Source organism: Manacus candei, unplaced genomic scaffold, assembly GCF_025592945.1.
Source record: "Manacus candei isolate 608988 ecotype Guabito, Panama unplaced genomic scaffold, ASM2559294v1 h1tg000015l, whole genome shotgun sequence".
Lineage (NCBI taxonomy): Eukaryota > Metazoa > Chordata > Aves > Passeriformes > Pipridae > Manacus > Manacus candei.
The window spans coordinates 19,874,064-19,896,010 of record NW_026138063.1 but is presented as its reverse complement, the minus strand read 5'-3'; the positions used below and the strand labels follow the sequence as shown (position 1 = coordinate 19,896,010).

At 37.5% G+C, this 21,947-nt stretch overlaps 1 protein-coding gene across 1 annotated transcript in view; it reads left to right on the top strand.

The window, feature by feature from the left end:
• CLSTN2 (calsyntenin 2) overlaps positions 1 to 21,947 on the top strand; it is a 338,323-nt gene that overhangs the window by 244,998 nt on the left and 71,378 nt on the right. The window contains exons 3-5 of the mRNA XM_051782235.1: positions 7,686 to 7,881; positions 9,570 to 9,778; positions 16,107 to 16,256. Of these exons, the coding sequence (XP_051638195.1) occupies positions 7,686 to 7,881; positions 9,570 to 9,778; positions 16,107 to 16,256 (555 nt within the window). The remainder of the gene's footprint in view (positions 1 to 7,685; positions 7,882 to 9,569; positions 9,779 to 16,106; positions 16,257 to 21,947) is intronic.

Below are 21,947 nucleotides of genomic sequence, written 5' to 3'. Positions count from 1 at the left end.
CTCAAGTGAACAGCACTCAAATAATTCAGGTAGTGTGTGTGAAGGCAATGACCTGTGTGTGTGTGTTTATGATTGTTACTGACACCTGTGAAAAAGCAGAACAGAAAATGGCCCGTTGGGAACTGTGTAATTATGCTCCATTGAGCTCCTGGAGGATGAAGTTCCTTTTGGTAATGTGCTTTTTTTACAGACTTAACTGCACGGTTGCAGGATTAATTTTTCCAGTAGTTCATTATAATGTGGTATTCTAAAAAATGCCAAGGCAAACATTTCTCAGTAGTGCCTGTGAAACTGTTAAAGAGACTGTGCTGTGCCTTACAGCATTCTTACTGAATGCAGCAGCTGTTGTGCGTGTTGAGTGTGTCTGTGATACTGGGAAGCACTGCTGAATCCATGGGATACTTGCAAGCATGAAACATGAGGTTGACACAAGCCTTCCATTGCTGCAGGTGGGCATGGAGCTCCACACACTGATTATGAAAGTATACCTTTCTGGTACTGTTCCTAAAATCATGCTTCCTTGCTTTTTTTTTCCTCTCTCGAATCTTGCAGATTTCAGAAAAAAAGAAAAGATTAAGAAATGTTTGGAATTATTTGCAATAGAATGTTAATTTGATTAATGTTGAATTTGCTTAAATTCAAGTGTTGGATTGATTGGAGGAATGAATGACAATATTTTATATTTCTATGCTTCTAGAATAGAGGGTGTTTGAGAAATGTATAGCCATTAGTTAATTAAGCACATCTTTATGTGCACAAACGTTTCTCTCCTTGTTACATATTTTTCTAATCCAGCTCTATGTTTTTTGCAGTTTTCAAATAAACATATATCAGTTCTCCATCATTTAAGCTGGAGTGCCAGGATCTCTAGTGTGATGTGCAGATCTGAGTGTGATGTGTTATACATCTAAGCAGGGGGGTATTCCAACAGAGCAATGTCATCACTATAATCAAAGTGTGTCCATAAAAATTACACTTCTTAAACAAGATGTATGTGAACAAAATTGTAAAGTAGGTTTTTTAGGTGCTTTGCTGCTGAGTGTCTTCATGACCTAAAGTGATTTCCTTGGGAAACTTATTGTGGAGCCAGGAGGAAACCCAGATAACACTGCTACTCACAGAACTACTTTTTTATCCTGAGAAATGAGTCCCTGCTTCAGCATAAGAATGAAGTCTGGTTCATTTGGTGTGAGCTTATGGCAACAATGAATCACTTGAAGTGCAAGTGCAGTCTCCCCCTTTTTCCAGTTTCAAATCCAGAGAACAGGAAGGGTAGCAGTGGATTTATGCTCTTGCTTTTCAGAGCATGTTGCCCATAAAATTAGATATGAGGAAACAATAATTTTTGGTATTATATTAAGGTATGAATGCCTCCCTCTGTTTATGATTTCAGTATTGCTTGCTGGATTTTAGTATTTCAGCATGAGTTTAATAGCATAGACTTCAATGAGCTGGAAAAACATATACAGTAGTTACTACCCCACTTAAATTTTTTTCCTATCCTTAAAGATATTTTACACCTCTAATCATTATTTTGCCTCCTTTTCCCAAAGAACTGCCCTTTCCTCCTTCAAAACGTAACCTGTGTTCTGTAATTATTCAAACAAAAGCTAGAACTTGTGATAGAAAAACTTGTCAGAGCAGTAAAGCTTCCCAGTGGCACAGAGACACTAAAAAGGTCGTCTGCTCTGCACTGCAGGAGATATTTGCAGGATTCCAGCAGAGAAACTGGTGTTCAGCTGTTATCCTGGAAGGGTGGATTCAAAAACCAGAGAAACAGCAACCCCTACACAAAGTTATTGGGAAACCTGACATTGACTGAACGCAGTGGGTCCCTGCTGCATTTCTGACAAAACAGACATCAATTTGAATAGTGCCCTGAGTGCATTGCTTGTTTGTAGGCTTCCATCCAACTGCCAAGAGAGATCTTTAATGGCAGATTTTCAAAGAAGGGTGTGCCTGTGTTTGGATGTCCATCTATATGTGGAGGGAGATGTAAAGCATTAAAGATTGAAATTTGATTCATACTCAGAGTGCTTCAGTTTTACTGACAAACTTGCAGTTATAGCAAAAGGAAAGTCAGACCACAAGCAAGTTTATACCTTGTATAAAATTCTTGGAAGCCTAATGGTGGCATGTAGTATATGAATAAGATTCCTTAGTGATGATTGTAAAATGCCTCTGTTATGACATGATGGATCCCCATATCTGAATTAAGTTCTTGAAGGACACACATAAGAAAAAGCAGTGTTACTGTCACTCATATGCAAAATTTTAGAGGTCACAGTAACACCTTGGTCATGGCATTCCTGTCCTTTCTGGAATTGAAACTTGATGTGCATCTGTCCTGAACAGAGCATTTGTCTCTTCCAGGGTTTGAGTGGATTTGTGTGTGATTTTATGGCTTTGATTCTTAGGCACTTTGGGATCTTTTGGGGACTCCGTGCTTACCTCAGGAAGTATAAGGCTGCAACTTTTGTTCTAAATAAACGATCATCTATGTTGATTTGTGTATCTGAGAAAAACACACATGGAAATATAATAAAAGGCTAGAGAGTAACAAAATCAGAACAGGATTTGAATGTAAATGAGTAATTTTGTCAGCAGTGAACTAATGAAGTTTAGGTTTCCTGCAGGTTTGAGCTTCATGTTTGATTTACTGGTACCTAAAAGGTACAAGATAGAATTGAAGCTTTTTCTCTTGTTGAGCTTTTAGAATGTTTTTCTGTGTTCTGCTTGCTGTTTAGTGAGATGTGACCCTTACACAGATTCTGTAGCATCTCTGTATTGTGGAGGTGCATAATTTCATAGCATTTGAGGGAAACAGCTCATCTGTTTGAAATGTAGCTGGAACTAACAAAATGGTTTCAGGAACAAATACATGTGTGTACATTCACATAGACCTGAACACAACAGGGTGAACTCTGTTCCATGAGCAGTCATATGATTGTCTAAGCATCTAATTAAGAATTATTAAGGTTGGAAAGACTTTTAAGATCACTGAGCCCAACCATTAACCTAGCAATGCCAAGCCCACCACTAACTCATGTCACCAAGTGCCACATCTACGTGTCTTTTAAATAGCTCCAGGGATGGTGACTCCACCACTGCCCTGGGCAGCCTCTTCCAGTGCCTGACCCACCCTTTTGGTGAAAAATTTTTTCCTAATATCCAATCTAAACCTCCCTTGGTGAGACTTGAGGCCATTTCTGCTCATCCTGGTACTTGGTACTTGGGAAAAGAGACCGACCCCTACCTGGCTACAGCCTCCTTTCAGGTGGTTATAGAGGGCAATAAGGTCTCCCCTGAGCCTCCTTTTCTCCAGGCTAAACACCCCCAGCTCCCTCAGCTGCTCCTCATCAAACTTGTGCTCCAGACCCTTCCCCAGCTCTGGGGGCCTCACCAGTGCCCAGTACAGGGGGACAATCACTGCCCTGGTCCCACTGGCCACCCTGTTGCTGACACAGCCCAGGTGCCATTGGCCCTCTTACCCATGTGGGCACACACTGGCACATGTTCAGTCGCTGTCAACCTGCACCCCCAGGGCTGTTTTCCAGCCACTCTGCCTCAAGCCTGTAGAGCTGCAGGGGTGGTGTTGACCCAGTGCTTCATCTTGTTGAACCTCATACAACCGACTGAACCAGCACTTGGATTGCTGATTCACATGCAACTGCTGCCTTTTATTAACTATTGCTGCAAATGATGAAATGTCAGAGATTGCAGCTTTTCACCTGAAGTCTTCGGTATTTGTGGTGTAATGAAGGCTGAAGGAAAAGCAAAAGTAGCTGTGAAAGGCCCAAAAAGCATGCAGTGCTTTTTGATAACTTCTGAAACTGATTTCAAGTGAATGAGTCTGTGTAGTTCCTAAAGGAGTAACATGGGAAATTTTTATTTCTACTGAAAGAAGCATGAGTTTCCATATGTTTTGTATAAAAGGCAGTAATTTCTAATGCAATTTTATTAATTAAGGCTTATAATCACTAAATCTTGCATGTAAATGTGACTCAATGGGAAGCACTGTCTTTATCAATTTCCAAACAGTGGATAAATTTGTTAGTTGTGTTTCAGAAGTTATGAACTGTCAGTAGGTTTTTTCAGGCTGTTATAATTTATACAGAGGAAATGATATAATTATTGTCCCTGCAGTAGTAACGTGTGGATCTCTACCAAGGCTTCCAACCTAAAACAATGTAGACTTCAAAATTAATAGATTCTTATGGCTAATTTTAGTCTGAATGATTTGAAGAAAAAACATGTCCAGAATTTAGTTAAAACATATTAAAATGAAACAACTCTCAGCAGAGTTCAACCTTGCACCCAGAGGGTTTTATGGGAAGCAACTGGAAACCCACAGGATATACATCCTGTCCATGGGAGAAAGGAGTCCTTGTACCCTGGACACAATTGCTATAGGACTTCATGAATGTGCCTCTACCTTTATGTGCTTCTGCCTTTATGGGTATCATCAACTTATCCTTTTTTTAGCAACTCACTGCCACCACTGTTTTTATGATCACAAAATTCTGTATCGACCTGTTCCCAAACCCATTCAAGTGAAATGAAGATTAAAGTGCATTATTTTGCTGTGTTGTCTGTTGTGAGAAAAACAGTGTCCCAGTTTGCACTCTAATTATTCCAGCCTTGCAAAGGAGAAGAAAGGAAGGTGGTGCCAAAGTCCTGACTGTAGTTGTACTGGAACCTAAGTGTTGAGTCTGAATGAGAAACCCTGTGTCCTTTTCCTCCAGTGAGTTATACAACCACACTTACCTGAGAACCCATTAAATAAGATAAGCTTGGCACAATTCCCACTGGCATTGTATAGGTCTGGGGTTAGCTCAGCTGGGTTGAAATAAAGCCATTAACAATGAGAAATAGTACCTGTTATATTTTAAAGACACTATTTGTAATGCCTAGTAGTAGTAGTAGTTCTATATATCTGTCAATGTGTGTGTCTTGCAATATAAAGGTGGACCTCATTTAATTTTCTGCTTTGTTAAAACTCTGTTATCATTTCCATTTGCAATATAGTCATTAAGACACCTTTTAAAAGGCATTATGAATCTATACATTTTCATTTTTCAACAGTTAACTCATTTCTTTGGAAACAGCAGTAGAATCCTTCTTTTGAAAAAAAAATTACCTAGTTTTTAAAAACATTTACAGTTGTTTTCATATTAATAGGTTGCTGTAACCACATTCTGGAAGTGTATGTGGGCTTTTCATAGTGTGTTTACAAATATCTCACCATATCCAGGCAGCTGTCGTTATTTTATATTTGGCAAGTGGGGATATAAAGATAACATTAGAGTTTTATATAAAGCTGGAGTGTCTAGAATAGGAGCAGGATATAAAGACTTCTAAAATATTTACTGAGAACTAATTGGAACGTGTGCTGCTTCTATGATTGCTTTGCATCAGGCCTCTGTATTTGGAGAGGAAAAAATGATAAATGTTCAGATTAGGGCTGAGAGAACTTTTTTCTGCCCTGAGCTATTTCTGTTTTTTAAGAACAGTAGCTTGGATGTCTGCAAATGCTGTATTGTTTGCAATCAAACAGTGAATCGATAAAATAATAAACACAAAACACTGAAGTTAGGATTTCTCTTAGTGAATTGTGCATCTGAGGAAAAGTTTATTAAGAAACTACAAAGGCCAGTTTTATAGAACATAAAAAATAGTATTTTCCATTAGCCTTCCTGCATTTACACTGGTATTTTTTGCATTCGATTAAAGTAAAACTGAAATCCCCAACATCATTTTAGATGGATGTTTCATTTTGAAGTTACAAAGAAACTTGGATAATTTTTTCAAAGATGTATGGGACAACACTGAGATTTAAACTCCATGATCAGTGCCCACAATTAAAGCTGAACAAATTACTTCACTTCAGCCCTCTCTTAATCATATGCTTTGTTTCCTGTGCACAGTTCATAAACATTTTGGAGCCTGCTTTTATGGATAAGCAAAGTATTAGTCTTTTTCACAGTCTGATTCTCAGGGTAAGATCCATTCCTCCTTCTGTGGCCCAAATATTTGGGCTCACTGAGGGTAAACAAGAGAGAGCCTGGAAAAGAGCACATCTTTGTCTGTCCTGGGAAACCACGTGGCTCTTTCATGCCCCTTGAGTGAGGGGTTGGAACAAGCAAATATCCAAGAAAATACTTAATGTACTTTACCTCATAATTGCTAAAACAACTGTGTTCTGGTCCTGTAAAGACATTCACAGGATTGATTGCAACTGGAAAGCATGAGATTCATCTGCCTAAATGTCAGTGTATGACTGAGCAAAGCTTCAACTCCTGTTATAATAAAGGGAACCCTATGTGATGGCAGTTGAGGGAATATCCTAAAAAGCCTGTGTTTATACTCTAAATGTACCTAATCCCCACACTCCCTCCACACACACCTTTGCCATTTTTCTTTATCACACATAATAGGAATTATGAACTCCAGCACCTTATTATAAAGTCACTGTCTACTCTCTTCTACAAAAATAAACAATATATTATAATAGAAATAGAGAAAGAGGAGCCAGGCCTTAATTAGAGGTCATAGATTCGGAGTTAATTTAGAATTTGGCAGTTGACTTAGATATGATTGGCAAGGAGATTTCTAGAAGGCTGCAACTGTAAATTGGAAATAAATGGAAAAGGATTATGTGAGTGGGAGACAGCTTTGAATCTATAATGCATGTCCCGAGCCTGACTTGCTCATAAAAGAGCATGTGTTTAATGTGTCATAAAAATATTTAAGTCACATTGGTCTTTGTATAAATATTTCATTTTTAAAGTTGAATTCTGGAGTGGTTAAAAATGAACTCGGTGTGCATATCCTTCCTATTGGTATGAAGGATAAAAAAAGGATCACCAGAAACTGGGTCTTTTTTCCCCTTCCAGACTCATATTCTCACAAGATTCTTTATGTTGTCTTTTGTGTCCAAATCAATTTTTTTTACTCTTTGCAGTATCATCTGTTTTGTTTTATAGTATTCCTCTGAGAGAAGCTATGGATCCATTATATTAGGAGGCAGTTTGGAGGCAGAGTGAGTTGCTGCCAAGAAGGCATTCATGTATGAGCATGTGAATGTGGGTGGGTGACTGAGATGTCCAAAAGGGACACTCGTCTGTGTTCCTTCAGCTACTTCTGTTCCAAAGATGATGTATATCTGTAAATAGAGCGAGATATATTTTGAATGTGCCCATGTTCTGCACCATTAGTTTTTTCACTGTTGGGAAACTAAACTGCAAGAATCTGAACATCTGCTACCACCTGCCAGCTCGAGTGGCTCAAAGAAGGCGTGACAACAGTTAAAAAAAGGCTACCTCTAAAACATTATCTTATTTTCTTTTTCCTGTTTTATTTAACTAAATACAGTCTCTTAATTTAGCTCAAAAATAACGTAGCTCGGCATTGCTGTTAGTACCATGTGGAATGGTCTCTAGGACTTAAGGAAACCATTTAGTAATGACAGAGGAAGAGGGAAGTGCCAGAGCTGCACTCTCCACATCACGCTGTACAAGCACATGGTTAATGAACCCTTTGGATATATTATAAACTGATGTCTGAGTCTGTATTTTCCCCATCTATAGCAGCATGTGAAATACAGCTGAACTTCTCAAGTGTCACCCCAGCACATAAGACTTAGACCCCCCCCAGTTATGATTGTTTTATGCTATTCCTCACAGGTGAAATATGTGCTTTTAAAATCCACGGACAAGAAATGCCCTTTGAAGCTGTTGTGCTGAACAAGACGTCTGGAGAAGGTCGTCTTCGAGCAAAGAGTCCTATTGACTGTGAGCTGCAGAAGGAATACACATTCATCATCCAGGCCTATGACTGTGGATCAGGACCAAGTGGAACCAACTGGAAGAAATCTCACAAGTGGGTGAAAATGAGGAGAATTTTTTTTTTTTTTGCTTAGGCATACGTTTGCTCTGTAGTATATTGAAGGGCTCTTTTTCATATTGTTGTCAGGTAGAAAGCAAATATAACAAAGATGAAACATTGTTGCAATATCCATCCATTTTTTTCACTCCTTTTTCCTTTTAGAAAATGTTTTTCTTTTTTGCTTGCTGCAGTTTGACCCATTCTACAGTGGTTCCAGTTAAAGCTTTTAATAGAATTCCTGTTCAAGTGGAGAAATGCATCTCAGGTTTTTTTCCATTCTTGCTTTCATGTTAAATACATTGACTAAACAGATCATCCAGGACAAGAAGCTGGCTTTTAACTGATAATTACAAATTTTGAATAGGTTTTCTCTCTGTTCATCTCACTTCAAAAGGTAAAAAGAGATAAATGACCCTAGTCTTTTAGTATATGTATGTCTCTGAGCTGCAGCAGGGTTTGCATTTGGACAGTGTGTTTCTGACCTCAGCTTTTGGACAGCAAGTCTCAGAGGAACTAAAATCCTCTGAAAGAGAGGTGTATTGAAGGTCAGTAGGTGGTACTTTTTGTTCTGGAGCCAGTTCTCTGCATTAGCTTAAGTGGTACAGGGCCTTCTTTTTCCCTTTTCATTCATGGAACTAATCTCCAGACCATTTGTCATTAAAGATGAATTTAACTTACATGTAGATGTATAAGTGCTGTACAAATTGTTCATTTTGCTGAGAGCCATTTAAGTAAATGATTTATAGTAATCATTCTTCGTTTTCCTGATCCAGGACACATGACAATTAAAAATTTAATTAGGTCTATAATGCATGCTGAAGTTTTTCAGGATATTTAAAAAGAATACGCATTTAGAAGGAAGCCTGCAATATCAAATAACTACCAAATCACAGAAACAGGTTTTGCTTCATAGTATTAAGTTTTATCATGTTTCCCTCTCTCATGTCAGTAAAAGGTGGTACATTCCACTTGTGGAAAATTTGGGTCTAATCTCAACTAACTGAAATGTGGCCCATCAACACCAGACTTTGTTACCCTTTCTTGTAATGTTTTTTACAGTAAACCCCACACTAAGCTACACCCCACATTAGCTACACTAATGGCTCTGCCACTGATCTTGAAAGTCCTTTCATTTCTCTGTCCCTCTGTTACTCTGCCTATCAAACCAGAGAGCAAATTTTTTCAAAGCAAGGCCTTTAGAGTTTACTCATTAAATACTAAAGACCTCAATGGGTTACATGTACAGTGTTGTAACTAATTAAAGGATTAGATAATTATAATCAGCAGAAGAAGCCTTATTTAATAGGAAAAATGTTCATAAACTGGCCATTTTTAGGCAGTGAATATGCAAGACTACTGTAATTTTCTTCCTCTCTCTTTGCTCATTTTACACTGCAATGGTATCATTGACTTCATTTTAAGAGACAGAGTGATTTTAATAGAGAGCACCATGAAGTCCTCTCCCTACAAGCAGTGGCAATAGACTTTTACTTAGTGCCACATTAAGATACCAAATTGAGTAAATTAAACATAGAAATTCAGTTATATCTCATTTTAATAGGTACTTACAGAGTTTTCTAGATATGTTTTGTTAGTCTTTTCAAGTGTTTTCAAAAGAAACTGTTAGTGAGGTGCCACGATAAATTAATTTTTCTCTTTGATGTCTTATTTGCTTATTCTAGGGCAGTAGTCCACATCCAGGTAAAGGATGTCAATGAGTTTTCACCAGCATTCAAGGAGAGCGTGTACAAGGCCACTGTGACAGAGGGGAAGATCTATGACAGCATCCTGCAGGTGGAGGCCATAGATGAGGACTGTTCCCCCCAGTACAGCCAGATCTGCAACTATGAGATTGTCACAACAGATGTTCCCTTTGCCATCGACAGGAATGGTGAGTGTGGAGAGTGAACAGTCCTTAGTTCTGGGACAGAGAGCAACAATTTCTGTAGGTAGTATAATTACCTGTTGATACTACCTGGGAACCTGGCTTGAGTGTCAACTCAGGAGAGTAATCCTCTACTCATCACTGAGAATGAAGGAATTGTTACGCTGGGAAATTCCAGCCCTTTTAGGTAAGATTTGGGCAGAAAACAGCACAGAAATTTACTGTGGAAATTAAACCACCTGTTTTAGACGAGCAGTACATTCCTCTGTCACTCAGTCCATCCTCTTAATTGTCTCAGATCCAGTTTCTCATCCAAGTGATGGCATTTCCTAATGCAGCATGTAGTCCTACCTGACAGGGTTTATTCACTGGATTCTAGCTAGCCCCATTCCTCTGAGCTTTCTGGAGCAGACCCTGAATATAGAATTGACAATATTCGAGATGCATTTATTGATTGTTAAAATTTTAGGGTTGTGGGTCCACAGATGTGCCAATTTGTGGGGCTTCCTGAAGCAGGTCCATTATTCTGCAGTATGGAAGAAAATGTGCTTTGCAGAATTAGTATCATTTTTCGTGGGTTTTGGTTTTAGTTGTTTTTGTAATATATGTAGTATTATATAGAAAATAATAAACCATATAAAGTTTTCCACATGCAGCAGTTTTTGAGCTTGATGGCCCTCTATGTCAGCTTCCTCCTTTCCCCAGCCAACTTCTCACCAGGGAGCAGCACAGAACATGACACTGTGTTTGGGAGTGGTGGCTGGGTTCCATAAAAAGTGTGTGGAACATCTTCCATTCTCCACTTGCTTCAGACAACACAAAATAGTTTCCTGGGAACAAGCAACCTGTGTGCATACCTACCAGTGCTCTGATTTATCTTCCCTAGCAGAAGCATTTAATCCATGTTGTATGTAAGCAAAGAGCACTGTTTGGAAGTTAAATCTGATTTTTGGCCAAATTGGAAATTGAAAGCATGCATGGAGCTCCTTTTTTCTCTGAGCAGACATTTTAATGTTGGGATTTTTTATAAAAGCTCTTTACCCTGTTCAAAAATTATTCATCTCTATTTGTGCAGTTCTTGCACAATGAGCAGCTGAGCATCACAAGGTAATAACCTGTTGGCATCAATAAATTGTAATGACATTGGGGAAAATGTTATTATACACTGGGAGGCAAGTATACGATATAGGAGGTATAATCATGATGAGTATGTTTGTGTTTGAGTAAATGAGGTCATCTGGCACAGTAATCTTTTGCCAGAGAATTGCACAAAGGATTTTTTACAGGAAGGGGGCATTTGGAAATGAGCAATTGCCTAGAAGCTTTTCCTCTCTGTGGACTTTTTTCTACCTGTGAGATTTCCCATTTTGTCATATAAGGAAGTTCTCCATGTTTCTGTTTGAAACTATTATTTTTCCAGAGCTCCGTGGGATTTGCCTCCTGTGGGGCTGGGTACTTACACAAGTTTCATCATTTCATACCAGATTTGTGACAGATATCATGGATAAATAATACACTAAAATTAGCAGGATACAGAGTAGGTATTTCTACTGCTTGTGCTTTTTCAGCTCCTATCACACAGTGCAGCTGCCTCAGGAGTGATCATGGGTTTTTTACAGTCAGAGGCATGATCAAAAGCATGTGAAATGTCAGGAATCCTTGGTTACATCTTTGTCCTCGTGCCTGGGACCTGCTTTTCAGCAAAGGCAATGAGAAAATCATTGATTTAAACATGACTTTAAAGCCTACAGTGAATAATTGGTGTAAGGTTGTAATACTTGCAGTTTCTTGGCCATGAATTCAATTAATATTTTTTGATCTATTTGTTCACTAAAAGAACAGTGCTGCCACAACCAACAGTAATTGCAGTCTAATTTGCAAATTTTTAAGATAATGGTAATTGCTTAAACCTACTGGGATTAGAGACAGAGTTAGAATAGATGGTTACACTTTTATTTTGTGACAGAAATACGTTGCTTGGTTCCAACACATTTCACTGCTGAGAATGTCTCTCTGTGGCAGCTGATATAAACTTTCTCTGGTGCAAATTCTTTGGCAATGTGCCCATTTTTTCCCCCTACAGGATGGCTAAAATAGGTGTATGAAATGCCTGGGGCTGCCTGCTAATACTGTGCGAATTAGGATTCTTGTTAATAGTTTTTTTTTACCCATTGTGAACTACAAATCTGGGTTCTTGTGTCTTCTGCAGGTTATAATTTTTTCTGCTTTTTAGTAATGTAAGTGTGGAATTTCATTGCCCAGCCAGAGTATACCCAGATGCCTACAATCAAACCTAAATATTGCAGGGGGCTCAAAAAGAAGGGATGAGGTGGGTGTGGTGGGTGGTGGTGAGGAAAACATGCCATTGTCTGTCCCAAATGGTGGATTTTTTCACCACCAACATATGAAATGAACCAAAAACACAGGTCTGTAGAACGATGAACATACTATTCCATCAGCTCTTTTTATTTTGGCAGGTAATTGTCTTTTTAGACAGAACTTATTTTTTGTATCTACTTCCATGCATGGAGCATTTCATTGTCTTGAAAATTTATATTACACATCCTAAACCTTAGTAAGTTAGGCATCAAAAGGCACATAATATAAAGCTTCCCATTTGCATTTGGCAACTCTGGCCCTTGGTATGTGATTTCCTTGTGAATAAAATTACATTGTGTTATGAAACCATAGCACTAATAAAATTGACTCTTGTATATGATGAGCCTAACTTGGAGGGTAATGAGCTCTTAGGCATAAAATACAATCATGTAAAGGCAGAGGACAAATTTATGCTTTGCTATGCAAAGAACTGGGCCTAAAGGTATAAGTTATAATATGTTTTAAAGTACTATTGCATGCAGGTTGGTGTAGTTTTCTTCTTGGCAGAGAGTCCCAATCATCATGTCAGTTATTCTCTCAACTTTGTGTAGGCTTTTTTCAGGTGACAGAAAAATTAAACCACAATTCAGATCTGTTGTAATGCCAGGTAACAACATTTCTATGCATCTTGTGCATTTTTTTTATCAGGGATCATGGTCAGATGATCAGAGAACTCAGGTATAGATACAAATTCTGCCACAGCTGCAACCTACTCTCATCTCTAAAATGGGGTAACTATTATTTGCCACCCACCACTGGGAAGCACTTCACAAATATGTGTTCAGACTGTTCAATGTGAGGATGAGATACTGGCTTATCTGTCCAGTCAGTACAGGTTCTATCAGGTTACATATCTTAGAGAACAGAGGTGAACTGGACCTCACAAGGTCATCCTTTACAGCACTGAGACCTGTGGTAGGAGCTGTGTAAACTTCATGTGGTCAGAAAAGTAGTGAAACTTTAAAGCTAAGCATCTGCTATTAATTTTTCTGTTAAACCACAGACTCTTTCCAATTTCGTTGAAAAATTAACCTCTTTGACAAGAGGAAATTCTAATCCTTCAGTGGATTTATGGTCAAATAGAGCTCCTGGTGGCTCTTGGCCCGTGGAAATGTTGACCTGACAATCCTGTGAGCAGGCTCGAGTCAGACCACTCATGTAACACTATCCCTCAGCTCTTGTAAGAGTTAGGAGATTCAGTTTTATACTTTTTATGCACACAGGAAGTAAATGTGGAATTTAAGCGGGAATTGCCATAGTAAATGAGCCAAATCTTTCCCCATTCTTGTGACTGCTCCAAAGTAAGGTGAAAGACAGCCATAAAAGAGGTCTGTATCAACCTATCCCCAAAACTGACCTTGAAGAAACAGAGCTGTAAATGTCTGTATCCTCAGGCAGGATTTGTTTTATTCTTGTAGTCATTTATCTGGGTTTTGGATTTTTAATCTGTTATACCTCTGGGTATTTCCAGGAAAAGGCAGATATTTAGGAAGAGTGGAAAAAAAGAATATTTTATGACCTAATTGTGAACTGTGTAGAAATATACTTACTTATCCCATTACATTTTTCTCTTTTTAACATTAAATTCCCTATTTGTCTCTGGGTGACATGTAAATAGAAACTTTCAGACTATCGGCTCTAAAACCTTAATTAGTCTGTATTTATAGTGCTTCCCTTCTGTGTCTACTTTTTAATCATACTGATTAAATTGTTAAAAACCAAACAATCATAAAAGATCAGAGGTAACAAAAAAATTATTAGGAAATCAATAAACTATTGGGTAACATCTGCAAGACATCCAAATGACCTTCCAGAATAACACATAATAGGGAGGATCTTTGTAGTCCAAATCTTAAAAGACCACAATGGAATACAAATCTTGGAGGAGAGATTTAGTGAAATGTAAATATGTTGTAACGATTTATAAATCTTACAGGACAGTTAATGTGCCACACAAGTTCTAGCAGTCTGCTCATGTAGGTTCAGGCAATTTGGGTTTATTGAGAATTCTCTTTGCTGATTATGGACTAAAATAATACCAAAGAGAAGCAAATAGAGAAATATAAAGATTCACGCAAGAAATAATATAATGCAGAAAGGAAAGAACAGCTGAGCAGATATCAAATCAGTAATTAAGTATACATAGTGGCAGCTTTTCATTAAATGCTCTTAGGCAGCTACTAATCAAGCAACTCAAGATCGTAAAACAGGTAGATTAAATTGTTTTGCCAATTGCTAATTCAAAAACAATGAGGTGGTTGGTATTGTAATTGCAGTTGCTTTTGTGGAGGGAAGAGGAGTCTACATGGCAGAACTAAACATGCCTGGTGAGATGAAGTGTACCCCAGAGACAGAACCACAGAAGCTGTAGGACACAGAGCTGTTTCCATATTAGCCTTCAGCAGGTCTTCTGTTTCTCCACTTGAGACACAAAAGTAATAAGAGGGCTTATCCTCTTCTGTGCTTGTTCTGAAAGGGAGGGAGACTCAAAGCCAACAGCAAATGGGGTATTAGGCCTGATTTTAACTGCAGATGTAAGTGAGGGTTTGTTTAGACTACAGATTTTGAACCTGAAGATGATGATAAATGCAAAAGAAGCCTTCCTTCAGGCCTGGCATGACAGTTTCAATTAAACTAATAAAGTTGGCTTTAATGTAGTAGTAGTAGAAAGAAAAGTGGTGGGCTCTGACAAGATAAGGAGTGTGTATCAGTGACAGAGACACCTGCTAATAGTCTTGTCAAACTAATGGAGGTTTAGTGAAAGACTTTTTTAAAGCATTTGCATTTATTTGCTTTCTCCTGTCTTTCATTCATTTGAATGAAAAGAAAAAAAAAAGAAAACAAACCCCAAACCTGCAAACAATGCCTAATGTTGCATGCCTAACAGCAGATACTTTGACCAGCACCTGTGGGAATCAGTTCACTGTATTTGACTAAACTCTAGGATTTGAGGGCTCCCATTTCAAATTTTGCCCAAACAACTTGATTTTGCTGATCCTTGCTTGTAAGCAGTTATTATGTGTAGCATTGATCCAGTGTAAGTTTGTTTCTTGAATTCTAGAACAAAAATCCTCAAAGAGGTGATGTAACAAACAACCCTGAGCAAAAGTGTGAAACAGATTACACAGGCTGAAGTTTCAGCTTGTATAAGAAGTAAATTTCAGGGCAAATGGACAGAATTAGAATGCTGAACTTGTTAACAGCAAAAACATACACTCTGCACAGTACTCTTCCAGTGCTGCAGGAACTACTCTAAGATCTTTCCCTTGCTTTCTGAAAGTTCCAATGTCTTTGTTCCTGAAACAGGTAATTTGTCACCTTTATATGTGTGTCAGGTTCAGCAGATAATCTCTGTTGTGTCTGAGTTTTATTTTCATGTGATAACTGTGCTCTTGTATCAAATACTGCTAACACTCTAATGCAGAGGGTGATTCTGGGGCTCTTTCTATTTTTAAAACCCAGGGAAAGGAGTTAAAGGGCTAAAAATGTCTCTCACCCGAAGGGTAATATATTTTGGAAAAACAGGAAGATCCTTAGGCTGGGCAGATGCTCAGCAGTGGATCTCAGGAATGTGGCTGACGTGTTAAAGCAATGTATTCTGTGACAATGTGGAAGAGGAGGGTGCACTTACTCATACTTTACATTTCAAGATGTGACTGCTAATTAGTCTTACTGTCTTACTTTAGAAAGTGTTATTGAGCACATGTTTTCTAATATATTCATGCCCACATTATATCCCCAGCACCTTATATTTACCTAAGAACTTCTTTATTTTTCTGACTGATTGAAAGAAAATACTTCCTATTCCTCTTAACTGTCCTGCCTGTGGATGTCCCATGTGCTTCAGAGAGTTTGAAGTCACAAAGGACTTGATTAACCAGGACCCAAATGTTACAGTCTGTGTATGCTTAGCCAAGAATGAATCTCTGAATGTTTTCTTGCATTGAATCTGTAGGTAACATCAGGAACACCGAGAAACTCAGCTATGATAAACAGCACCAGTACGAGATAATGGTAACAGCTTTTGACTGTGGGCAAAAACATGCAACAGAAGATGTCTTAGTACGAGTTAATGTCAAACCAGTGTGCAAACCAGGCTGGCAAGGTAAGATTTAATAGCTTATCTATTTTCATTTTTTTTGTTGTTTAAATTTCTTTTCTTTGTTTTTTTTTCCTCCCCCTCACAGTAAGGAAAGTGGGGTGCTTATTACAGTTGTATGTAAAACTTGCTATTTCTTATGCTCCATTCCAACAAAGTGGATAATAATCCTATGGTTGTTTACATTTTTCGTGTTTCTTCTCTAGTCAGAACAAAGAACAGACTAGAAAAAGGGAGTAAGACAAATTTCTTTTCTAATAAGCTACCTTATAATTCAGTCTGAGCATACTGGAAAGTGAAAAAAATGCTGATGATTTGCCTTTATCTTACTATTCCTTAAAATAAAACTCTTGAAGCCACCATGAGAAGGTACTTTTCCCATGTGAGCCAGAGTTGTTCAGATTATCTTGTTCCAGGTACAAAATTGGCTTTCAGGAGCATTTATGAGTCAGGACACACTCACCTGGCAGTGGGAGTGAAAGGCATTTTCTATGCTGATTACTGTCTTCATATTGAGACATTTCAGGAGGAACTGATTTTCTAAAAAGGTTATAAGGATCCACACTCTGTCTGAAAAGGAGAAAACCCCAACTGGCAATGTGCTAGGAAGATAGATATGCCACTAATTACAAGGAATTAAGATGAAAATGAGGGCTGGATTAGGGACAAACCAATTGGATGTAACCACATTATGCAGATGCCGTTCAGGACTAACTTGACCTTCATAACTGTAATTTTTAACCTGAATGATTGAGAAGGAAAAAATCAGTTTGGCTGTTGTGCTTAAAGGTAAATTGGCAGATTGACATTTAGAAGGAAAAAAAGGTTTTCTTTGTAAAAGGAGAAGCCCTGGTCTAGAGGACCTTGTAATGACATGTTTGCATGTCATTGATTCTATTTTCACAGACCTCACTGAGAGCAGAGCTACATTTCAATTCTTCAGGCATGTACTAGTTCCCCACCTACCCCAAGTACTTTGAAGAACATTTTTGTTGAAAAAATATGATACCTATGAACTATTTCCACATTTTCTAACTGATCTTATTGTTCAAAACCCCATGATTTATTCTATAAAACCAATATGGGCTTTTTACACTGTGGAAATGTTCTGTTTCCATTTTATGGAGTTATCTCAAATAAATGAAATACTCCCAGATTAGCTTGGAATTTTTATTTAAGTGGGTGCAATTGATGATTATTTTTTAAAATTTCCATATTACTTCCATATTAGATACTTTACTGATTGAATAATTTTTGCAAAAATACCTATTAATGGTGTTTAAATGGTGTTTAATGATGTTTGTATTGCCCATTATTGTCATACTTAGTTCAAACATCATTATAGGACAGATGGTTGTTACTGGTCCCATGGGGTGCTAATAGACACCAGGTAGAAACAACCTCAAATCAGGTTTGGTTGGTTTTGGGGGTTTTTTTGATGCTTGTTTATATATAGTGTTTATAAGGTATTTAAGATTTTAATGAGAAGCTGGAATTCAACCATTGTTCTTTTATGCATGTAAAGTTTATTTTCTTCTCTTCTACAAGTCAGATCTTTGTGGGGCTCGTGTTTGGGTTAACACTAAGTACTCAATATGAGAGGCTGCCAGGTTGTTGTTTTTTCCTGTAATGGTGAACAAATAGAGAAAATAGCATATACACAAAGCAACAAATCAACAAAAAAGAATCCAGTATGTGAGAGTTTAAAGCAGCTTGTCTAAAGCATCTCAGATGGTAAAGGATATGCCTTGATAGCACTCATTTTTGTTTATTTCTGTGGAAATTTGGCATGAATAGTCATTCTCCCTTGTGGTCTGATGAAGCTTTATGATAGGCCTTTATCATAGGTAAAGTAAGAATATGAAATAGCTCAATATGTTCTGCTCCATCTTATTCCGTGTCATCTATATGGGATTATAATTTACCATCTGTCAAACAGGTGACACCTCCCTGGCATGTCCCCAGGTCAAAGAGCAGCAAGTGCAAGGGAATATGTTTCCTACTCTGAGTATAAGGTCTTTAGATAAACAATTGGGTAGGTAGGGCTTTAGTTCTTAATTACTAAGTCATTAATCTTAACTTGAAAATGAACTGCAACATAATACTTCCAGAAATTTATACATTTCTCTCAAGGAGATTTTTTTATGCCTATTTATTTTTAAAGATGAAGAAATTCATAGATGTGATGTTGTTTTCCACTTTGATCCAATATCTGTAAAAATTAAGTGTTGCTAGGAAAAAAAAAATCAAATAAGCAAAACTTACTAAGATTATTTCCAGTATTTAAAGAGACTAGGAATGAAGGATATTTATAGTGTCCTTTCTTCCCTGTGTTTGTCACTCTGTGACCTCCCCACAAAGGGGTAGCCAGCAGGTATGCTCCATCTTCTATGAAATAATGCTATGTTTGTAAAGATTGGATGACTAAGGGAGGTAAAATAATGGGAGGTTTTTTGACAGAAAAGATAAATATTCTGAGTCTTTGGTTATAATATAGAAGTTGCTAAAATACTACATGTGATTTTTTTCTCTTGTTCTTCAGTGTTAGCTTGAACAAATAAATACTTTGAATTTCAATTTATAGCATTGGCACCTAGTTCTTAAAAGTTAATGGCTTTTGTAATTTGAAATACTGTGCATTTTTTATGCAACTGTCATGAATAGAGATTATAGCAGTCTAATGCAAATTCAGTGTTAAAAATTTCAGTGCAACAGGTTTCAGTGTAGACGCCCTTCAAATAACCTCCACTGTGCAGGGCTAGGACAGGGGAGAATAGGCTTTATATAAAACAATGTACAAAATTATTGCTGTTTCTCGAGGCCCACTCCATGTGACTGACATGTATAGCAGAGCAAATAAGACTCAACAAGCCAAGGTGCTGTTCTTTAGTCAATATTCCCTTGGGTAATAGCACTGGAGTCTTCATTAAATCCAGGAGCTACTCCTTACTCTCTGATGATAGACATTAATATACAAACAACAAGCATTCCCACACAGACATTTTCAGCAAAAAAGCCTCCTCTCTACTAAGAGGCTACTTTAGAAACAAACTGACATCAAACCATTCTGAGATTACTCTAAAATGCTATTAGTATCCTAAGCAAGGATAAAAATGTAAATCAATGAACTGAATTAATTCTTAATCAGTTATTTTAATTGGAATTTCTCATTGGTGGGTTTTGTCTACTGACTTTTAGAGCTGTGCTACGAATTCTCTTTGTGATAGCTGTGTTTGCATTTCCATGATTTTTAAACAGTGCAGTGATTACTTAGTGCCAGGTAAGTAAAGAGACTACATTATAATGGAAAGCTAAATCATAGTATTTTCTACACCACCTGCAGTTGAAGATACTTTGAGTTTTTGTTTAAAATATTTCTTAAACACAATTACTGAGTTTCCATAATAAGGAATATCTTAGTCACATTCCCTGGGGTTCTGTCCACCCCTCCAGGGCCCTGCCTTTGTTTCAGTTCTATGGACACAAAGCACACACTACATGATTTTCCTGTAGATTCACTTCCATTGTGGTTCCTTTCACTGCAGTAGTTTTAATGTCACAAATACAGAGTTCTGTAAAGTTACATCTGCCTTATGCAAAGCAGAGTAGATGGACTTGTGGCAACACAGTACTAAATATCCATATGGTATTTTCATTAAAAAGTGTAAGGTGAAATTAGAGTCAAAGCCCTGCAATCTAAACCAGGTTTCCTTTAGCTCATTTATGGTACTATAATATTGTCTTGTCTTGTTTCTGCTACTTTTAGGAACAGTCTTCACAAAACTCTTACCATCCCTGTGTAGTGGGATAACAAATATAACAAATGGAAATTAAATATAAACCAGTGTGCTGAAAGATGCAGGATAGCAGAAAATTGAAAATAATTTTTCCTATACCGAGCTCTCTGGTGAATGATCTATTATGTGGGGAGAAAATAGAATTTAACCATCCAAAAAGGAAGGGCAGAATCATGTCCCCAGAAACTTAAAATAATATGTTTTGAGACTGTTAAAGGTCTGCTCAATTATTGACAATTAAATCACAAGTCAGGTTGCTCCCTAGAATGTTATTAATTTTGGACAGGAAATAGTTATTAAAACAAAAAAAACTCCTTTAAACCAACCAGCTGAACACCTCAGTAAAGTATCAGAGAACTCTGCTTTCCTCAAACAAAGAGGCAAGGCTGAATGTGTTTCTTGGGGAGATAAGTATGTAGCAAAGACAACAGTCCAAAAATTAGAAGTCACGTTGGCTCCTCTCTCCTCTTCTTATAAAGAAGACTTCTTTTTTCCTGCCAAATTTCATATGGCCTTGCATAAGCAATGGTGACTAATATCTGGTTTAAAAGACAATTACTCTGATTAGAAAACAGGATTTCACAGTATCCAGCCTCGAGTGTTTTACCAAACTGAAAAGATATACACACACACCTAACTACCTCAGGTAACAAAATAAAGTTGAAGTTCTTTAAAAATTCATCTTAAAAAAAGAGATGTTCCTGAAAAATTCACTAAGTTTCTAAATAGTGTTTACTTAAAAATAGGTTTGAAATAAAGGCTTCTCTTTGTTTATTCACCTAATAGATTCTAAAAATATTCAATGAAGGTAGTTAAAGTATCAAACATAGTGCATGTCACTTCTTTTCTAAGGCATGTAGGGCTCACTTGGGTGACCTAGGGCTTTGCCACCACCAAAAGGCACATTCCTACCACCTCTTTAATGTTGAATAGTCATTCAGAGCCCGTGTACAGGTCAGGTCAGCTTGTATTTCCTCCTGAAATAAAATCTTTCTTTTGTACAGAGAAGGGCAGGACCTTTTATTTTAGTAGCAGAGTGATCTTAGATCACTGAGTCAACATACATCACAGGTGCTATTTGCAGTAGATGCTGAGTGATTTCAGGAGGGTGTTCATGTGGGCTTTTAGTAAGGTGCAATTACTGAGGAAAACCAAAACTGCATTGGCTTTTGTGCTGCCAGTGCTTTTAACAAGGAGGAATATGATTACTAAAGCTATTGGCTTTAGGAGGGTGGTCAAGTGCAGAAACCTTGCTTATGAGAACAATATTCCTAGTCTTCAGGAACTATTTTAAAGGGCTAAGTATTTTCTGCAATAAATATAAATTAATTTCTATTATTCTTGTGCACATACCTAGCAGTTTAAAATACAATGCCTGGGTTGTCTTAGCTCTAAGATATTTACCAATATTTTTAAAAATTAAATCTATTGCAAAGCAGGGAGTCTTTATGCCAATCTAGGCTTGGCACTGCTGTGCATGCATTAGCCATACATCCTTCAAACAAGGTAATCATAATGAAATACTTACATTTGGCTATTAACTTGAATGGCACCATTTTAGTAGAAAACCCATTCTAAATAATCACTCCAGGCATTTGAAAATTAACTGAACTCCTGAGTACTATTGATTTCTAAACTTAAAATTTACATATGTTCATACTTCTTTATGTATTTGTATCAACAGTATTGGTTTTTTGACTACCAGATGTATTTAGAGAAAGCAGTTGTACCTGTTTCAGTCTAAGATTTGCTCTCCTTCCCTCAGTAAGTTCTGTGTATGCATTACAGCTAAATACATCTTCCCTGAGCACTCCAGGAGATTTCATGTGTTTCTTACAGTGCTTTATATATTCCAAGACTACCTTTCTTTTGCCTGGCTGTATCAGTCTGGTGGGTCATG